Consider the following 21,303-nt stretch of genomic DNA (forward strand, 5'->3'; position numbering starts at 1 on the left):
AGTGAGGCATTTTTGCGTTGACACAGGCCCTTTGCAACCCAGGCCTCCCCTGTCCGTCAAAGCACAAAGCAACCTTTAGGAGTCTGGACAGGGAGGGGCGTGTAGGAGGGAATTTAGATTTCTGGAAAGTCTGTACCTTCTCCTGCCATCTGTGTGACCTCTCAGATCTTCTATTCTAGAGATTCTCCAGATCTGCTCCAGCCCCCAGTTAGATTTAAAAATCCTTCCTCAGCTGTGGCATTCTTTGGCTTTCAAAGATCCACTCCCTTGGACGTGCTGGAATTGGAATCACAGCAGCGTGAGCCCAGATGGCAATTTTCAACTTAAGGTGGCACAGAAGCCTCTTCCCAGACGCCCAGAACAGTCACCTTATTTGTCAGGCACTGGGGAAGTGCCAGGAGAGAAAGGAGTGGCTGGAGGGGTGTGCCTAGTTTAAAGAGAAAAGAAAGTGCTAGTGGTGACCCTGAATAGGAGCCATCTGGGGCAAACTTTCTCCCTTCAGAAGGGTGTGACCAGGACAAAGTCGAGAAGAAAGTCAAAAGTCAAAAGCGAACACCTAGGGAGAGAAGTTTAGGTTTTCAAGGGTCCTCTCAAAAATAAAACCCATATACACATATAACAATGTGGGAAAAAACATGTGTTCAGATGCATAACCTGGAAAGACTAGAAAGAAATATAAGAGCTGCTTTGGGCGGGGAGGGGTGTTTAATAGGTGTTTTTCTCCAAATTATCCCGAATGTCATTTCCCATTTTAAAGAAAATCAGAATATCTGGCCATTGCCGGAGAGACCTGCTTGGACTTTCCTGGGGGTTTCATAAGGGAGTTTTCGGTTTTAGGTGCCTGTCTGCAAACTCGAATTAATCATGTAAAGTCATTCTTAAGCCACCTTCTCCAGGAACGAATTCTTCTGTAATGGGGATGGGATCATTTCTAATTCGCAGCTCCAATCGCAACGTCATTAAAGGCTGGGTTCAGTGTGTGGAGCTCCAAACCTTTGTCTCGAAAAGGAAGGTGGCGGTTCAGAAAGCAGCTCGTGCAGCGGTGCTGCAGCAGGAGACGCGGCCACCGCAGGAGAGGTGGTGCGAGCCTCCCGCTCCCGGGCCGCACCCACAAGTGCTGGGGGTGGCGGGGAGGATGAGGGGAGTTGGTAACAGCATCGCCATGGCAACAGTGACGTCCTTTTACCCTGGATCTAATTGGAGGAAACCCCGTGGCCGAAGCCGCAGCCTGCCGGCCAACCGAACTTGCCCAAGCCGACCCACCCTCCTAGCCTCCGCTACCCCTCCCGCCCCGCCCTCTTTGCCCCCTTCCGCGCGCTCAGTGTTCATTGGCCAGCCGCGGGGCTGGAGGCGGCACTCTCGGATGCAGCTCGGCGCGTCATTGGGCGGTAGGAGGGAGGGCAGCCGCGCGGCGGCCCGCCCCTCGGCTCCGGGGTAGGCTGAGACGGGAGGGTCCTCGGCTAAAGCCCAAAGCGGATCAAAGTGGTGGGACTCGCGCCGCGGCCGCGGAGACGTGAAGGTGAGCGCCACGGTCGCCGCTGGCCCTCCTCGGGCCTGGCCGGGCTTGAGGGCAGGGCGGGAGGCCGGCCCCCGGGAGCGGCCGGCCTCGACGCCGCTCTCATCAGGGGCGGCTCTGGCGGCAAGGTGTGGGCCAACGGCCGCTTCCATCTTGGGCCGGGCGGGCGCGGGAGCGGCCCTTCCTCCTCCCCTCGCCGCGGGCCGCCTCCGCGGGGCGCCCCTCGGCCTCCCGGGCGCCGGCGGGGAGCGTGGGCGGGGGAGGGAAATTCAACTGGGCGGCGCGTGCGGGGACGGACAAAAGGGGCGGCGGGCGGGCGGGCGGGCGGGCGGCCCGGGGCGGCGGGCGCATTGTCTGACGGCGCCGCCCCCGCCTTTCTGTCCGCGCCCTCTCGCGCCCGCAGGCCGTCCGCACGCCTCCTCCCGATCCGGGTCGGTGCTCGCCCTCGCTCTATCTCCCCGTCCTCATGGAGAAGACGGAGCTGATCCAGAAGGCGAAGCTGGCCGAGCAGGCCGAGCGCTACGACGACATGGCCACCTGCATGAAGGCCGTGACCGAGCAGGGCGCCGAGCTGTCGAACGAGGAGCGCAACCTGCTCTCGGTGGCCTACAAGAACGTGGTGGGGGGCCGCAGGTCCGCCTGGAGGGTCATCTCGAGCATCGAGCAGAAAACCGACACCTCCGACAAGAAGTTGCAGCTGATTAAGGACTATCGGGAGAAAGTGGAGTCTGAGCTGAGGTCCATCTGCACCACGGTGCTGGTGAGTCTACACTCGTCGGGGTTGGGGGTGGGGGGGAGGAGAAGGGGCGGCGGGAGCCGGGGAAATGTGCGTCTGGGGCGCCAAGGCCCTTTTGTGTGAAGCCTTTCATTGAGAATTTCATGGGAACGGGAAAGAAATGTGGGCCGGGGCTTGCCTAATTGTCTGCCGACGTGTGGAGGGTTTGAGCAGGTTAGCTTTGGCCTCCTTCATGTGTTTAGTTCCTGAGACTCAAAAAGCTGCTTTTCCAGGGGTGAGCAGATCTTTGCCCAGATGCTGGGTTGCTTGCTACGCTGTGTAGCTTCGAAACGTCCGAGTAGGTTTGTGCGAGACTGAAAATCATTTCTAAGCTTGCAGAGGAGATCTGGGCACCCTTTAAAGGTACGGAAACAACTCACAGACTCGAGCCTTTTTGAGCGGAGGTGCCGATGGAGACCATGTGTGAATAGTAGGTTTTCCTCGTAAACCTAGCAAGGGAAATTTACTTAGAAAACCTGAACAGATACTTCGTTTTTCGGGTAAGAGTATCTGCTGAGCTTTTCCGTGTAGAATGGAGGGGGTGGGGAGAGTTCGGGAACTGTGAAAAAGGTGCAGCTGAATCTAAAGAACAAAATGTCCTGATAAATTTCGGTATTTGGTGACATTTTCTGGCTATCATTTAGTTACACTTCAACACTGATGTATCGAATCAAATTCATTTCTGGTGTGGAGCGGGCGAGCAAAGCTTTCCAGGTTTTGAACTGTCCAGTTTTAGCAAGGGTGGCAATTGGGTGGAGTAGGGGACTGCTCTGATTCACTCTTACTAGTGAGAGAGAACATTTTTAGCTTTGTCATTGCATGCATCTTTTGGTCAATAACATAAGTTTTTAAGCTTCAAATGCCAGTGTTGTATCCTGAAGTGTTTTTTTTTTTTTTCCTTAGTACTACTTTTACAAAAGGCTTACTGATTCTTAACGTTTTAGGTGGGCTTTGAAAGGCAAGCATGCTAGATGGATGATTGATTATTCAGGAGGGCATAGAGGGGAAAATGCCTCTTTCCTTCCCAACCTTCTCTTCCTTGCCCCATCAGATCACGTGGGCAGGATTTTTTTTTTTTTTTTTTTTAACTTCTCTTTCTAATACCAATAATGGTTGATCTGGTCAAAATCATGGCTGATGGAGAGAGCAGGTAAAGGAGCAATGCAGAACATGCACTTTATGTTATATTTATAGATCTCCTTAGCTTCCATACTCTGCCTGGCATGGAGGAGGCACTTTAAAAGCTTTTTGAGGGGCGCCTGAGTGGCTCAGTCCGTTGAGCCGCTGACTTCAGAGGGTTGGAGTCCGAGTTGGGCTCTGCTGACAGCTCGGAGCCTGGAGCTTCGGGTTCGGTGTCTCCCTCTTTTCTCTCTGCCTCTCCCCTGCTGGCTCGTGCGCGCGCGCTCTCTCTCTCTCTCTCTCTCTCTCTCAAAAATAAATCAACATTTAAAAAATAAAGTAAAAGCTCGTTGAGCCGAATTGCTGCTGTCTTCGAGAAATTTGCCTACTTGAAAGCGAAGGTAGACTTGAATAGCATATGGTGATGGTTACTGACGACATTGACTCTATTCGCGAAGGAAGATTCCTACAAATCCCTTGTGTGAAAAGGAGAAGCTTTTCTACGAATGTAGTACTTGGGTGGCTCTCGCAGCACGTTTGTCTCTTTCTGTTCAGTTATTACTTTGCACTTTGTTAGTTACCTTGCAGCAATTTAGAATTACCCCAGAGCTTTTCCTGTTCCCGAGCAAGTGAACTGTGGGCCAAAGGGATATTTAAGTTTGTGGTTCCTACAGATTTGGTTTTTATGATGGCACGAGTAGAGGAGAGTTTTGTTTGGTTGATAAGTGACTTGAAAGAGAGACCAGGGATATTAAAGCAGACTTTCATACGTACCATTTCAGTAAGAGAGAACCCCTGAAATGAGGACAATTTTTTTTTTTTTTTATGCCTAGTGAAATAGAAGAGTTTTAACTTGATTAATTGGCGACACCAAGGTGTAAGGAAAATATTTTTATTAACAAAATGACTTGACAAACTGATGATGACTTGATGGCTAGCCTATAAAGAAATGCTGGGAAAGCCCGTCTTTAAGTTGGCAACTGTATTTGAGGGTTTGGTATGTGCAAGGCACTTTGCTAAGCAGTATGGGGAAGAACAAAGCTGAGAACCATAGATTTTGTCTTCTGATAATTCATGGTAAGGAGTGCATATGGGCAATACCCAAATATATAATTTCCCTAAGAGGGTTATGAACAAAATGCTACATAGTTCAAAGAAAACTGAAACCTCAGGAAAAAAAGCCTCACAAAGCGAGGTTTTTGGAGTGAGCTCTGGTGGAGGAGCATCTGCAAAGAGAGGGAGGTGGGAACTCCGTATGACAATGTCATGGCTTTCCTCCTTTGGTTGACAATGGTGGAGGCATTGATTTTTGAATGGGTGTTGAAGGCCCTGTGTGTAAGCAGCATCTAGAATTCATGGTTTGGGTGCTAATTTGTAATCGAACTGATACATAAGGAAATGATAGACTAGGGAGCAAGAGTCTGATGACTGATAAATTAGTGATTTAATGTCGAGTCTATCAAAATAATGTGACGAGTGAAACAAGAGGTTTCCGAACATGGGTGCTATAACAAGATTTTTCTCTTTTTTCCTTTGTTGAACAGGAAGGGAATTTGGTGTGGAGGAAGTGAATTGTTATAGAAGGTGAAACTGACTTGTAGAAGACTAATAAAAGAGTAACCTGAACGATAGACAAAATTTTGGCCCTAAATAGCAGACATTTTCAGCCTCTTTCCCTTTTTTTTTTTTTTGTTTATTTTTGAGAGAGAGAGACACACATACTCACACAGAATGTGAGTAGGGGAGGGGCAGAGACAGAGGGAGACACAGAATCCGAGGCAGGCTTCAGGCTCTGAGCCATCAGCACAGAGCCCGATGCGGGGCTCGAACCCACAAACTGTGAGAGCATGACCTGAGCTGAAGTCAGACGCTCAACCAACCAAGCCACACAGGCGCCCCAGCCTCTTTCCCTTTTATAGAGCAGTAGGTTGGGGTGGAATTATTTAGACTATTTAGTCAAAATGACCATGGTGGACAATTCTTTAACTTTTTAATTTTATTTTTTGTTTTAAAAAATCTTTTTAAATATTTGTTTATTCTTTTTTTTTTTTTTAATTTTTTTTTTTTTAACGTTTATTTATTTTTGAGACAGAGAGAGACAGAGCATGAATGGGGGAGGGTCAGAGAGAGGGAGACACAGAATCTGAAACAGGCTCCAGGCTCTGAGCTGTCAGCACAGAGCCCGATGCGGGGCTTGAACTCACGGACCGCGAGATCATGACCTGAGCCGAAGTCAGTGGCTTAACCGACTGAGCCACCCAGGCGCCCCAGTATTTGTTTATTCTTGAGAGAGAGAGGGAGACACAGAGCCCGATACGGAGCTCGAACCCATGAACCGGAAGATCATGACCTGAGCTGTAGTTGGATGCCCAACCAACTGAGCACCAGGACCCAACTTGTGATAAACACTATATTGAGAGAGGATACTGAACTGTAGAGGCAGAAAAAAATGTTAAAATCCAAATGAGTAATTGAAAGAGCAAAGGAGAATAAGAGGGCCCAAATGGCCAAGACCAGACTCTATGTAGAATCTTAGAGAAGTTAAAGATTTCACCAAGTTACCTGTCTCTCGGTTTGTGAAACTGGAGGGTTGGGCTAAGTTTCTGGGGTCTCTTCTCATTTTAATTTTTGGGGACTGTGAAGTTATACAGGTCATGGCTATTCTTTCTACCTCTGTTCTGACTTTCTCTGAACTCTCAAATGAGTAATATTTAAAGTCCAGGTCGAAGAACATGTCATCGACAGTGTATGAAATGTTGGAAGAACTAACAATAGTGAAATGGTTGCAGGAAGAGGGTGTGCATGAGTTGCTGGTTTATTGGGAGTAGCAAAGTTTAAGCAAGAAAGAGTAGTAAGTTGTATGACAACCAGGCATGTGTGTAAGGGTCACCATAGTCTTCTGGGACTTGGGAACAAAATCTCTCCTTTACAGAATCAGTGACCTTGGAGAAAGAACAAGACCCTCAGAAAGTATACAAGATAACCGCTATCTCAGACAATCCTATGTTGTCCTTTTGGGTCAGTGATCTCTTAGTAGACTAATTTTAATAAGCTGCTTCAATGTAACAATAATAACAGAAACTAAGGTGTATGTAAATAACAATCATTTAAAATGGGATATAGAAACTGAAAGTTGTCCGTGTATAAAAGCAGTGTAGCCTTAATTCAGTAATATGCTTGAATTTAGTTAAGGGTTCTAAATTAATCTTTTAATGAAAATTTGTGTTATTATTTTGAAGTAAGACTGATCATATTACTCTTGATAGTTAATGAATCTTAGCCTAATTTTATTGACATTGGAAAAATTCTGGGCTCTGGAATCAGACGGACTATTTTTAAATCCCTATGCCATAGCCTTACACTGTTTTGACCGTGGGCAAGTTTCTTAATCTCTTGGCCTGTTTCTTCATCTATAAATTGGTGATAACAGTGCTTGTCTTAATAGGTTTGTAGCTAAAATAATAGCAAATAACTGACATTTATTGGACACTTACTATACATTAAGCACTGTTTTAAGCATTTTATACTCACTTTGTTCCCGTAAGTTGATAGTATTATTTCTGTTTTAAAGTTAAGAGAACTTAGGCAAAAGGAAAATAACTTGGTCAATGTATCACGAAGTTAGTAAGTGGTGGAACAGGGATCTGAACCCAAGTAGTCTGACTCCAATGAAATTGAATGGAACTCATTTGGCCCTAAGTACAGTGTAGCTGACTGAAGATTACAGTGTGAGTCTTTTTTGAGGCATTTGTACAGTTTGATATGAGCCATTATGTTTGTAAGTTGTGAGGGAGGGAAGATAGATCTGTGGTGGACAAAACACTCTGAGTCTATAATTTTGAAGCCCTCTTTATATGCAGGATATTGCAATAAAATTCTAAAATTCTTGGCTCTTGCATCTTTTGTTTTTAGATTGTTAGCTCTTTGAGCCAAGAATTGTTTTTTGAAGAGTGAAATGGAAAGGAACGTTGTACGTACAGACATCCAAGGGTAAAGTTAGATCAGGGGTTCTCAACCAGGTGAATTTAGCTCTTAGGGGACATTTGGCAAGTTCTGGAGATAGTTTTTGATTGTCAAGAATGGAAAGGAGGGGTGCCACTAACATATGAGTTAGAGACCTGAATGCTGCTAAGCATCCTTTAATGCACAGGCAAATTCACAACAACAGAATTACCCAGCCCAAAGTGTCAGTAATGCCAAGGTTGAGAAACTGTGGACTGAATCATGAATAAAATGAGCAGTATTCAGTTGGTCTGGATTGTATAATGCCTGTCCTTCGGGTCCTTATTAACATGTTGGCATCTTGTCAGAACCCTTTGTCTAGAGTTCAGTCATTTGTGTTTTTTCTCCTTGTTACTATTGTGTGTGTGCTGTTTAATTCTAGAGTTCACTTTTCTGGAACTTAATCTGGTGTCCTGTATTTTCAAGGATACGCATCATGGGTGCCTCCAAAGCTCTGAGCTTTGAGGGGCGCCTGGGTGGCGCAGTCGGTTGAGCGTCCAACTTCAGCCAGGTCACGATCTCGCGGTCCGTGAGTTCGAGCCCCGCGTCGGGCTTTGGGCTGATGGCTCGGAGCCTGGAGCCTGTTTCCGATTCTGTGTCTCCCTCTCTCTCTGCCCCTCCCCCGTTCATGCTTGTCTCTCTCTGTCCCAAAAATAAATAAAAAACGTTGAAAAAAAAAATTAAAAAAAAAAAAAAGCTCTGAGCTTTGCTCTTTGAAAAACTTGGCATAGAAGAAAAAAAGATCCAGCTGAAATTATAGTGAAATTTATTAGGAAGAGATGATTAAAACTGATGAATGGCAAATATTCCCCTCTCATTCATAACTGCCACATATAGAATATATATAGCAGTGCATATCCACAGGTGGTTCCAGGCTTTTAAACCCTTGGTGTGTGTTTATTTTAGGATGTTGCATAATTATACTGATGGCTTATTGAACATTTAGGTTGTAAGTCTCACGTATGGTTTTACTTATAAAATGGTACCATAGCATGGGATTAGTTAATTCAAGGTGCTTAACACTTGGGAGATCTGCTTGATCATATTGATATTGATGTTCCTGTGTGATACTTCTCAATACCGGCTTTTGTGTTTAGCTCTGTTTTTTTCAGAGTAAGAATAGAAAATATCTTTATACCATTGACTCTCTAGGTTTTAAGGAAGGGTAGTAGAGAAGGCATCCATTTAAAAGATAGGAAGTGGGGCGCCTGGGTGGCGCAGTCGGTTAAGCGTCCGACTTCAGCCAGGTCACGATCTTGCGGTCCGTGAGTTCGAGCCCCGCGTCAGGCTCTGGGCTGATGGCTCGGAGCCTGGAGCCTGTTTCCGATTCTGTGTCTCCCTCTCTCTCTGCCCCTCCCCCGTTCATGCTCTGTCTCTCTCTGTCCCAAAAATAAATAAAAAACGTTGGGAAAAAAAAAAAAAGATAGGAAGAGCTGGGGTGCCTGGGTGGCTCCCTTGGTTAAGTGTCTGACCTCAGTCGGCCATGACCATGAGGTAATGATCTCATGGTTCTCGAGTTCAAGCCCCACTTTGGGCTCTGCACTGACAGCTCAGAGCCTGGAGCCCGCTTCAGATTCTGTGTCTCCCTCTCTCTCTGCCCTCCCCCACTTGTGGTCTGTCTCTCTCTCCCTCTCTCAAAAATATTAAAAAAAATTTTGTTTAAGATAGAAGAAAAAATAAATAAAAATTATAGTTCATCCATTGCTACTTTAAACTCTTAATCCGTAGGTAAATCAGTGATGAAGTTTTCTTGAATATTTCATGATAAATAATTTGACCAGATTTGAAAACACTGTTTGCATTTTGAAGTATTTCAAGACAAAATGATGTTATATAGGACTTCAGAATAATGGGTGGGGGTGTAAATAAAGAGTGGCTATGAATCAATATAAGTGCAGCTGGCTTTAATGGGAATTCATTATACTATTCTTTCTTGTGTATGTCTGAAATTTTCCATAACTAAAAAGGTTTTCCCCTCCCAGAAATACCACTCCCTAGGTATTTACACAAGAGGGATGAAGACGTAGGTCCAGAAGAAGATCTGGACAAAAATCTTTATCCTAAAAGCAAAAAATTGGCAGCAATCCATTAGTAGTAAAGTGGATAAACTGTGATAATGTATATATGGTGGAATACTGCTCAGCAATAAAAAAGGAATGGACTGTTGATATACACTGCAATATAGACAAGTTTCAAAAACATGCTAAGTGAAGGAAGCTGCATGAAAAAGTACGTTGTGTGATTCCCTTTATATGAAATTGTAGAAGAAGCAAAAGAGTAGTCTGTGGGTGAAAAATCAGAATAGTGGCCTCTGTGGGAATGTAGGCAGTGATTGACTTGACCAAAGGGAGCTTTTCGTGGTGATTATGATGTTCTTTATGTTGAAATGGGTTGAAGTTCCACAGGTATATGCATCTGTCAAAACTCAAAAAATGTACACCTAGCATTTATGCATTTCATTGTATGTAAATTTTGCTTCAAAAGGAAAAATGAGTGAATGTATGTACTGATATCTTCAGTTTACATGCAAACTAATAGAAATGAGTGGATATGTGATAGAGCGAATATAATGACAAAAGGTTAATGGTAGAATCTGGGTGGTGGGTATAGAGGTGCTCACTGTAATTGGTGGTTGCCATGTATTAGGGGTATGACATCCCCACTGTTGTGGTTGAATGCCTTTAAAACCTATAGCAAGAAAAAACAGTGAAACCTAAGTCTTACTGATGTCAAGATACGAGCATATATAGGAAGGTATTGATACCTACCTCAGAGAAACGGACTGATAGACTTGGCACCAAAGGGGTTGTTTTTATTTGGTGATGAGTGTTAATTAGATTGGAGTTATGGGGTACAGTGGAAGATTTACATAATTGACCGATACTCTAGGGCAGTGGGTTTGTTTGTTTGTTTTTAAGTAAACTCTTTGCCCAACGTGGGCTCAAACTCACAACCCCAAGATCAAGAGTTGCATGCTCTACCAGCCAGGACAACCACACCTACCTCTAGGGCAGTGGTTTTTAAACTTCTTGGATTCTGGACACCTTTGCAACCTAAACACACGGTGGAACCCAAATCTTTTGTGGAAATTATTACCTATAGATGTTTACGTTATTAGAAATTAAAAGTAATTGTTTAGAATGCATTTGGAATAATAAGCCGCCTCTTAGTTAATATAATGTGTGGTTTTTAAGATTGTGGTAAAATATATATAACATAAAATTTACTATTTTAAGTGTACCGTTCTAGGGCATGAAGTACGTGTACATTGTGCAACCGTCACCACCAGCCATCCCCAGAATTTTTTCATCTTTTCCAACTGAATTCCCTGTTCTTCCCTTCTGGCAACCACCATTCTTTCCATCTGTAAATGTGACTACTTTAGATACCACATATAAGTAGAATAATAACTTCTAAAAAGAAAAGTAAATAGTGGCATTGCTTCACGTTGTCTATTGTAATGTCCCATCTCTTGTAGCTTCTAGAAAACACTCATTTAAGAGTGACGGTGAGAAAGCAAATAGCATCTTAATATTGTGAAAATGGTTTGACTTTGTGCCTTCTCCCCAAAGAGTGCAAGAGAGACTCCTAGAGATCCCCAGATCACACTTTGAAAATTGCTACTCTGGGGGGATTCTGCCTTGAAACTTGCTAGTCGTCATTGTGATGAGTGATTGAGTACTTTTCTGAGTAGTTGAGTCCATATTAATTCCTGAAAAATGAAAGAACTGGTATTTTGGAATGGCTTCTGCTTCCTTAGATTGAGAATGTTAATGTAAGGTTAATATAATCTCTGTCTTCGCTCTGATCTCTCAACCCAAAAGCAGAGTTGGCATTAATGAAATATGTAGATAATGATCTTTTGGAGTTGCTTGCATTTAGCTTTGAAAGTTACACGGCTTTGGGGTGCTTGGGGGGGCTCAGTTGGTTAAGTGTCCGATTTCGGCTTAGGTCACGATCTCACGGTTCCTCGGTTTGAGCCCCCATTGGGTTCTCTGCTGTCAGCACAGAGCCCGCTTTGGATACTCTGTCCTCCTTTCTCTCTGTGTTTCCTAGCTCATTCTCTCTCTTTCTCAAAATAAATAAACTTAAAAAAAAAAAAAAAGTTACACAGCTTTTGAAGACAGGTTAGTTGTGAACCAGCATGGTCCAAGCATCTCAAAAAAAACCTTTGTCTTTCACACAGATCTTCCCAATCCATTTTACATTTTTTCTGTCTACATGAGCTGTATTCCATGATCTCTTCATCCTCTGGACCTTTTACTCTAGCTGGGTTTGGCATAATGTGGTACTAAGTGTGTGTCGTAACTATTCCTTAGTTTAGCGACTGTGAACATGGTCTCTCCTGTATGTTTGCCTAGGCTTTACTTGCAGAAATGGGGAAACGGTGGTGCAGGTGGTGAGAACGTGACTGAGGATTTCTAGAAATTTAATGTAAGTGCTTTCTTCTTAAAGGGCAAGCTCAGATTGCTGTTTATAAATGTCAGGGTAACCGGGAATTAAGTGAGAAGGTACATGAAAATACTTCTAAATACTTAAGAGTGTGATACTGATGTTCACATCACACTTTTTACTGGTCAGGTTACTCTTGGCCGGCGTTAGTCCTTTAGAATTAGTACTCTCACTTCGCCTCTTGTTTTGCTCAGTCCAGGCCATTACTTGAACATAGCTCAGAAAAGTTTTGCTCTTTAAGAACTATAGTATTAGAGCCCTGCCGTTAACACACATACATAAATGGTGTTTTGACCTTTCTGCCTGGTATTATTTCCACGTATTGAGCAGTATATTTTTTAGACCTTCAATGCTTGTGCTGTCTTCTCATAATTCTGATAGACTAGTGAAGAGGTTGGAAAGGTTACAGTAAGGGTTTACGCATCTTTTAATCAGAAAATACTCTAGATTATTTGGAGGCTGGTTACAGAGACCATCTTGGTGATGTCAAAAACTGAGAGTTTGGCAGGATTGAATATCCCATTAATATCATTATGTTATGTGAAAGTTATTTTTAATGTAATTTAGCTTTTACTGTATTTAATCTTGTAAGTATAATAAACATCCAAGGACCGACATTTGAAATGGGAAATGGTGTAGTAGGTTGAAGTGACTTCATATTGAGATGAGAGCATTTATCAAACTACTGATGGTCCCCAGAAAATTTTTATTTCTTCCTCCTTTCCCATACCTGCCAAGATATTTGAGGTAGAAAAAACTTGGGAACCATATAATTAGAGGAATGATCAAGAGAGTAACAACTTGAGTAGATGAGGGAAAGAAGCCGAGGAGTGTGCCTTGGCTGGGCTCAATGGCTAAGTCTAAGAGTGAAGAAGATATTTAACAGGCAGTGTTTATTCGGCAAATTTCTTTTATCTCAGGGCATTTCGTTTATTTTGCACAGAGAGTAGACTATAATTAAGAAAATGGCATTTTTTATTATTTTATTTCTTGTCACTATTTTTTATCTTTATTGCTGTATTTAAATATGGCAGAGTGGAGTCCCTGGCTGGCCCGGTTGGTAGAGCATGCAACTCCTGATCGTGGGGTCGGGAGTACAAGCCCCACGTTGGGTGTAGAGCTCACTTTTAAAAAAAATAATTAAAAGTATGTGTGTATATATATATACATATATATATATATGTGTGTGTGTGTGTGTGTGTGTATATATATACATATATATATATGTATATGTATGTATGTATGTATAATTCAAATACTGTAAAATTCGCCTATTTAAAGTATATGATTCCGCAGTTTTTAGTGTATTCACAAAGTTGTGCAATGCCACTACTGTAATTTTGGAACATTTTCATCATCACAAAAAGAAAAACTATGCCTGTTAACAGTTACTCCCCATCTTCCTTTCCCCCAGCTCCTGAGACCTACTAATTTACTTTGTAATTTTTTTTTTTTTTTAATTTTTTTAATGTTTTATTTATTTTTGACAAAGAGACAGAGCATGAGCAGGGGAGGGACAGAGAGAGAGGGAGACACAGAATCCGAAGCAGGTTCCAGGCTTTGAGTTGTCAGCACAGAGCCTGACACGGGGCTCGAACTCACGGACCGCGAGATCGTGACCTGAGCCGAAGTCAGATGCTCCACTGACTGAGCCAACCCAGGCGCCCCTAATTTACTTTGTATTTCTATAGATTTGCCTATTTTGGACATTTTATCATATAACTGGAATCATACACTCTGCGGCCTTTTGTGTCTGACTTCTTTCACATAGCATAATGTCTTAAAGGCTAAAGACTTAGCCATGTCTTTTTATGGCTGAATGATATACCATTGTATGAATATACTACATTTTTATCCCATTATCTGTCTGTGGATATTTGGATTCCTTCCAAATTTGACGATTTCCAATAATGCTACTGTGAACATTCATGTACACGTTTTTGTGTGAACATGTTTGCATTTCTCTTGAGTATATACCTGGGTCATGTGCTAACGCTTTTTACGCATTTGGGGAACTACTAAAGTGCCTGAGCGGCTGCACCATCTGAAACTCCCACCATCGTGGAATCTGCATCCTCACCAGCGATGCTAGTGGGTGGGAAGCAGTATCTCCCTGTGCTTTTGATTTACATTTTCCAGATGATTAATGGATGTTGTATATATTTTCATGTGCTTACTGGCCATCTGTGTATCTTTGGGAGAATTGGCAGTTCCAAATCTTTGCTCATGTTTTAATTGGGTTGTCTTTGTTAAGTTGTAATATTACTTTATATATTGTGGATACTGTGCTTTTGTCAGTTACAGGATTTACAAATATATTCTCCCATTTTGTAGGTTGTCATTTACTGGCTTGATAGTGTCCTTTGAAACACAAAAGTTGGTAATTCTGATGAAGTCCAATTTCTTTTTTTTCTTAGGTTGCTTCTGCTCTTGGTGTAATATGTAAGGAACCATTGCCTAATCCAACGTCATGAAGATGTACACTTTCCATCTAAGACTTAAAGTATCTTAGGTGTTACGTTGAGGGTTTTGGTCCATTTGAGTTAATTTTTGTATATGGTGGGAGGAAGGGGTCCAACCTTCATTTCTTTTCATGTGGTTGTTCAGTTGCCTGGCACCATTTGTTGAAATGCTAGTTAATAGATCCTTTTTTTTTTTTTTAATTTGTTGATTTTTTTTATTTACAAATAATACAAATAGATGGTTAAAAATTCAGTTCTTACGTAAAAGGGTATACAGTGAAAAGTATATCTTCTCTCAGACGCAATAACTGTTACCAGTATGCGTCCGGAGGTAATTTTATACCTGTGCAAGCATGTCTCGGAGATAAGTTCATGTCAGTATACATAGATTTTGTAACTTTTGATAGTTATATGTTACTTTATTGTGAGCATTACCGTACTTAATTTGACTGGTAACCTAGTGCTGGACATGAGGTGGCTTCCAGTTTTTGTGACTACCTAGTGCTTGCGTGACTCTCCTTGCCTTCAGGTCTTAGTACTTAAAGAGTTTTGAATAATTAATATACCCTTGATTTGAAATTCTCAACTTAAGGAAAAAATAGAAATGGTTTGGCATAAAAGTTCACTTAAGGAAAACTTGTGACTACTCCGTCCTTAAACTTGAGCCAAATTGTTTACCCAAAGTACTCCATAGTTTGTTTCTATCCCTCTACTTACTGCTGTTCTCACTTGTAAAGCTTTCCCTCTACCATTTTTGTATGTTGAAATCACAGCTACCCTGCAAGATAATTTAGGTGCCCCTGCACTCGTTCCATAGTCGGTTACAAATTATTGTTTATAATACTTTCAGATCTGTTTCCTTGCACTACTCCATGTGCAGTTATGGATAGATGAGACGTGTGTTTACCTGCAAGAAAACTGAAGCATATTAATTTACATACTTACATAGCCAGTTAGCTGTGAACTCAAATTCACCTTTTATAGAAAAGTACTCTTCCTTTTGTCCACTGCCTTTTATCATAAAGCCTTCCTTTACAGACCACGTTCATCTGAGATCATCTCTCCTTTCTCTGGATTCTCTTTTGTCTGGAAGTAGGGAGAATTGGGGCTTTACACAACCATGCTCTTCAACGAGAGCAGCTCCCATTTATCTCTTTCGATACATACTTCCGTTTAAAAAGAGTTGGGGAAGGAAGTAATTATCGATTGGTAAGACATTCAACTATTACCATGTTAAAAGAAGTCCATTTTCCTTAATGGGACTTAGGAGACCTTCCGGTTTTTCTCGAAGCCTCCTTTCTCACTCTTCCTTCCCTCTGTGCTCCAGCCACATGGAACTACTTTCCTGTTCTCCTGTATTGTGAACTTTCTTACTCTTGCTCTCATGCTCTCCCCTGTGTAAGAATGTGTTATCACATTTACGTAACCTTTTCTTTCTCACTAGGCCTAGTGATGAGGCCCAATTCCATAGGGTAGTGTCTGGAGTTTACCTGTGTCCTGCCTTCTTCTTGTGGCTGCCCCCAAAATAAATGGTAACCAGTTCAGATCAGTGTTGGCAAGCTGTAAGGGTATGTAAGAATAAAGACTTCATCTTTTTTTTTTCCCTCTCTATTTTACTAAGCGCTACTTTATTTTTCAAGGTTATTGTTTTGTGCTGTACCCAGTAGTTCAGTAGAATATAATCGGTAACCTGCATAAATTTAGTTCCAAATGTAGAATAATTTCCTTACCACAGTCTCTTAAATTCCTGTTGACTCTTTTCTTCCCTTTGTACCCTATGACAGCTATCTGATAGACGGGAGCACTGTATATAATATAGCAGCAGAGATAAATGTATGTGGCACGGGTTAGCTGTTGATGGGAAAGTTAGTCTACAAATAATTCTATAATTTCTGTGCTTTAGAAATGGCTTAATCCAGCTTGTCATAGACTTACAAAAGACAGAGTTCATGGGGTGCCTGGGTGGTTAAGCCTCTTGAGCATCTTGCACTTGTATTCGGCTCAAGTCATGATCTCATGGTTTGCAGGATCGAACCCCGCATTAGGATTGAGTGCACTGTCAGCATGGAGCCTGCTTGGAATTCTCTCCCTCTCTCCCCCCCTCCTCCTCCCTCCCCCTTCCCCGTCTGCCCCTCCTGTGCTCTCCCTCTCAAAATAAATAAACTTTAAAAAAAAGGCAAAGTTTGTATAAAAGTACACCGGTGTCTTCAATAGTATAAGCTATGAACTATTTTTAGTAGTTTTCCTAGGAAATCTCAAAACTTGACCCATATACTAAGCTAGCAAGGCAGTTTTGACCTGATTTTAATTACTAGAACATGCTTTGTATTAGAGATCAAGATGTCTGTCAGTACCAAACTTAAGATTTGACTTCCTGTTTTGTTTTGGTATTCCTTTTTTTTTTTTTTTTAAGTTTATTTATTTTTGACAGAGATAGAGTGCGAGCATGAGCTGGGGAGATGCAGAGAGAGAGAAGGAGACACAGAATCCTAAGCAGGCTCCAGGTTCCAAGCTGTCAGCACAGAGCCCGAGGCAGGGCTCGAAGTCACCAACTGTGAGATGACCTGGGCTGAAGTCGGACGCTTAACTGACTGAGCCACCCAGGCGCCCCTGTTTTGGTATTCCTTTTAAGGAAACCTCTTGTTTCTCACTATCGTTTTTCTTTTCATTTGCAAATCAGTGGCTAGAGTAGTTTCATATCAGTAAATTGCATAGTTTTCTAAGGGGAAGGAAGTGTAGACGGTGGTATTAGCCTTGGTTCTTTTAGTAGCACTGATATTTCAGTGTTGGTAAGTTGTGGTTGTGTATGTGTCATTGTTTCTTATGCAGATTGACAAATTTGGAAAGTAGTGTTAGTACTACCAGCCAGATGTATTAAACTGTCATTCCAAACCTGTATGTCTTGGCCAGAGAGTTGAATCTTTGAACAGAAGGTACACCATTCCTGTTAAGGCGGCTCAGCATCCAGCTGCTAAAATGTGAGGAAATAGCAGACAGGTCAGAGATGAAGGACTGGGCATTACATTTGTTTCTAACATGTGGATTGGCTCTGCTGCTTTGTGTGAAGCGAAGTACAAAGACTGTGCGTTTTCTTTGCTGTGCGCGCATGGCAGTTCACACACATCCCAACATTTGTTAGAGGCTAAAACTTTGTTACGTGTCTTCACCACCATAGTGGTGACAGCTGTGCAGGTGAGTTAGAAGATAGGATGAACATTCTTCTACAAGAACAACATTTTATTGGTTTGGGGTTTTCTAAAGTACTGATTGTTTAGGGGAGCAGAGGAGGTGCACTGTGTTCATAAAAAGGCCATCTTGGCCCCTAAAAAAAGCACCACTGTGCTGTAGCAGGTGTTGATAGCAAGACTACTGTCAGTGGTAATCGTTTTTCCTCATTCATGGCATGGTGGTGGCTGGAGATCTGATGGACCAGGAGAAAGAATTTAAAATATTAGGGGCAGAAAGATAGGTAAAGTTTTTTTCTTTTTATTGAGAGCTCTGGGTTTTTTTTCCTGCCTTTCCCCTTACCTGTTTATTCTCTGGTTTCTAGCTCCTTATTTTCTTTTGCCCACAAAAATAATCAACTGCTTGACTGCTTGGACCACTCTGGCTTACTTTTTGCTTTTATTATAACTATAGTGACACATATCCCTTTGGGTCTGAAGAATCCATATTAGTTCTCTATGATAACAATTTGTCATGACAGAAATCATATTATTTTGATTTCTTCATTTGACAAATATCTCAGCCAGTGTTGGATTTTAGGTCTGTTACTTTTAGAATTATGTTTCAAAAGTTTGAATACAGTTGGATTTTAGTTTAACACTACAGTCAGCTCTTTCTCCCAAGAATGCATGTGCGCATTCATGAATGCCCTGGGTTTGTATGACTTTTAATAAATAGTAACTGTTGCTATGATGGCCCAATAACAGTTTTGCAAGGATTCCCCACTGCCACCAAAATCAGGATAAGGAAGAGTTTGTTTGGCAGGGGCACCAGATGAGTAAAAGCATAGTGGACATTGATGGCCCAGGGTTTGTCCCCTTGGCCTTTTGGGCTCCATGTCTCATTTGTTGGCAGTCTGAGAGTGGAACTGCAAAAACTGTAAATCGATCAGAGAATAATGTTAATTGCCTACAGACCAGTTTACAGGAGGAACCAAATTCAGCATTAGGAAATCGCTTGGTGAGCACAGAAATCAACAAAAGGCGATGGTTAGATGATCTTAATGACTAGTTACTCTGACACCTGCTGCATCCAGCCTTGGTATAGGTGCTTTGGTTTTGGAAGACTGTGTTCATGGACCCAAGTACCTTGTCACTAGTGCTGGAGATTACTTGGTGTTTGCTTTTTCACTTTCTCCCCAGTACCTGCCGTGTTACCAGCTTCTAACGTAATTATTGCCAATTTGTTTGGCTTCAGGTATATGGGAGGTGCCTCATTATTGCTCGGTGCTTGCTCTTCCTGCTGTTGCAGGAATGGTAATCATAGAAATAAGGTTGGACCTCAGTCAGGACAGGGCTTCCCAAATGTTTTTGTGTTATGGTACACAGAAAAACCATCTTTATATGACACACTGGGGAAAATGGATCCCCCCCCCCCCCCCGAGCTCACCCTGCTGCTGAGAGGTTCAGTATCTCTTTACCATTTATATTAGTTGAAATCTATAGGTTAGAGTCTTATTCTGGAGGATGGTGAGTGCTAGGCTATGAATTTATTCTTTCTTTAGCAGGCCATTGGGATTTTTGAGCAAGGGATTATTAATATACCCAGAATGGAATTTAAGGTTAATCTGGCAGCAGGCTATAAAATGGATTAGAGAAAGACAGCCCTAAAGCCTGATAGATCAGTTAGGTGATTGGATTAGTTGAGGTGAAATGATACGGTTAACTTGGATGATAGAAATAGGAATGAGGCTTGAGAAGATCAACATGTAGACGCAGAGAGGGCTTGACAGCTGGTGGTAGGATGAGAAAAGCAGAGTGAAAGTCAAAGGCAGTGCTGATGGACCTGGGTGGCTAGGAGGGGAGGGAGGATGGTGGAATAATGAGTAGAAATAAGGACTGTAAGTATAGTAACAGGTTTGGAAAGACATTTACTTCTGTTTAGGACATTTTGAGGTCTAGTAGAAACTCATGTTTATAAATGTATGAAGATGCTCAACCATATAACACTACAGAGAAGTTGGGAGTGTGGATGGGCTGGTAGAAGGAGTTGGTTGCCTTACCTCCCTGAGTTTAGTGCACTTCAGAGCATGGCCTTTAGCTTTGTGGACTCAAACACACTTCAGGGATAGATCCACACCAGTCAGGTTCAACGTGATTGGTGTATAAAACCAAGAACATTGGGGTGCCTGGGTGGCTCCGTCAGCTAAGTGTCCGACTTCAGCTCACGTCATGATGATCTCCTGGTTCGTGGGCTTGAGCCCTGAGTGGGGCTCTGCACTGACAGTGAGGAGCCTGCTTGGGAGTCACTCTCTCTCCCTCCCTCTCTGCTCCTCCCCCAGTTGCTTGCTCTCTCTCAAAATAAATACACTTAGAAGAAAAAAACCAAGAGCATTATTCGTTTACGGTGAGGAATAACTGGCACAAAGATTGCAGTACTTGTATTGGCATGACCAGCATGTTCTCTTTCAGTGGGCAGATAGACTCACATAGGAATCGAGTCATCGTCAGGAAGTTGCTTAGTAAGTGTGGGCTCCTGATGAGTTCCGTGGCTGCTCAAGTGTATAATGGCCATCGTCTCCACGGCAGGGCATGGGTTTGTCAGTGGGTTGATGGACTATAATTCACACTCCTTGGGCAATATGTTGGATTGTTTTCTTCCATGTCTGTCCCTTTTCTGTGTCCATGTCTCTCTGTTCTTTCTGATCGACTCCTCCTTATTTTTAAAATATATTTATTTTACATACTGTCAGATTACAGGCGTTTTGCATTTTTATTAATTTGCTATACAAAGTTTTGTATCAAATCTAGACAAAATAAAGCCTTCAGTGGTGTATAGTTAAGGAGAGGGAGATATATGTTCCCAAAGTATACAATGCTTATTGGTCTGAGGTTTCCAAATGAAGTCTTGACTGAGGTAAAATTACATCCATGAGTTTAGGTGACTAAATACCAGAGGGCCTGGGGAGTAAGGCCAAAGGAAGCATTAGGATGACACCCAGGTTTCTAACTAGGGCAACCAGGTGCTTTTGCTAAGAAAATTGAATAGGGGAAGAGAATCAACAGTAGACTGTGTTAGCAAGGCAAATTTAATTTTTTTTTTAATGTGTAAAGTTTAAAGTCTCAAAGGCCCGTCCAGGGGGACTTGTGTGTGTGCGTGCGCATGTGTGCATAGGAGCACTCGCTCAGTCTGGTTGTAAGAGAAAAATACGTGTGGTGGTACATGGTCATTGCGGCTTATGTGTCACATAGTGTTCTGGATCAATTTGCATGAACTCCCTTAATCTTCATGACAACCCAGTGGAGTAATAGAGATTGGCATTAACTCTGTTTCACAGGTGAATAGACAGGTTTAGAAGTGGAAACGTTAATTGCCCAAATAGGTAGAGGGCAAATCTGTGGGTCATTAGCATGTAGATGTTGGTTAAAATCATGCCAATAAATACCTCAAATGAACCCACACCTTGTCAGTTACCTTAAAATGGTAGTGAGCTATTGAGATATTTGAGATCTTTGATTATTCTAATGAAACCTTTCTTCCTGGTAGCAAATTAATACTTGTCAGATTTTAGAAAGTGTAGTCAAAAAGGCAGACACTTGTTGAAAAAAAATATAACCGTACTTAAAAATGTAGGGGCTCCTGGGTGGCTCAGTTGGTTAAGCCTCCTGCTCTTGACTCTTGATTTCAGTTCAGGTCATGATCTCACGTGAGATGGAGCCTTGGGCTCTGTGCTGACAGCACAGAGCCTGCTTGGGTTTCTCTCTTTCTCTCTCTCTCTCTGCCCCTCCCCCCCCCCCCCCCCCCCCCCCCCC

At 42.5% G+C, this 21,303-nt stretch overlaps 2 protein-coding genes across 2 annotated transcripts in view; both read left to right on the forward strand.

Moving 5' to 3' along the window:
• The first annotated feature begins 1,390 nt into the window (after window positions 1-1,390).
• Window positions 1,391-21,303, forward strand: part of YWHAQ (tyrosine 3-monooxygenase/tryptophan 5-monooxygenase activation protein theta) — a 39,697-nt gene continuing 19,784 nt past the window's right edge. The window contains exons 1-2 of the mRNA XM_049652567.1: window positions 1,391-1,519; window positions 1,920-2,276. Coding sequence (XP_049508524.1) covers window positions 1,983-2,276 — 294 coding nt within the window. The 5' untranslated portion in view covers window positions 1,391-1,519; window positions 1,920-1,982. The remainder of the gene's footprint in view (window positions 1,520-1,919; window positions 2,277-21,303) is intronic.
• The window catches only part of LOC125937780 (copper transport protein ATOX1-like), a 26,285-nt gene continuing 9,682 nt past the window's right edge, over window positions 4,701-21,303 (forward strand). Inside the window, exon 1 of the mRNA XM_049652708.1 lies at window positions 4,701-4,745. Coding sequence (XP_049508665.1) covers window positions 4,701-4,745 — 45 coding nt within the window. The remainder of the gene's footprint in view (window positions 4,746-21,303) is intronic.

This window comes from Panthera uncia (genome assembly GCF_023721935.1).
Source record: "Panthera uncia isolate 11264 chromosome A3 unlocalized genomic scaffold, Puncia_PCG_1.0 HiC_scaffold_12, whole genome shotgun sequence".
Classification (NCBI taxonomy): Eukaryota; Metazoa; Chordata; class Mammalia; order Carnivora; family Felidae; genus Panthera; species Panthera uncia.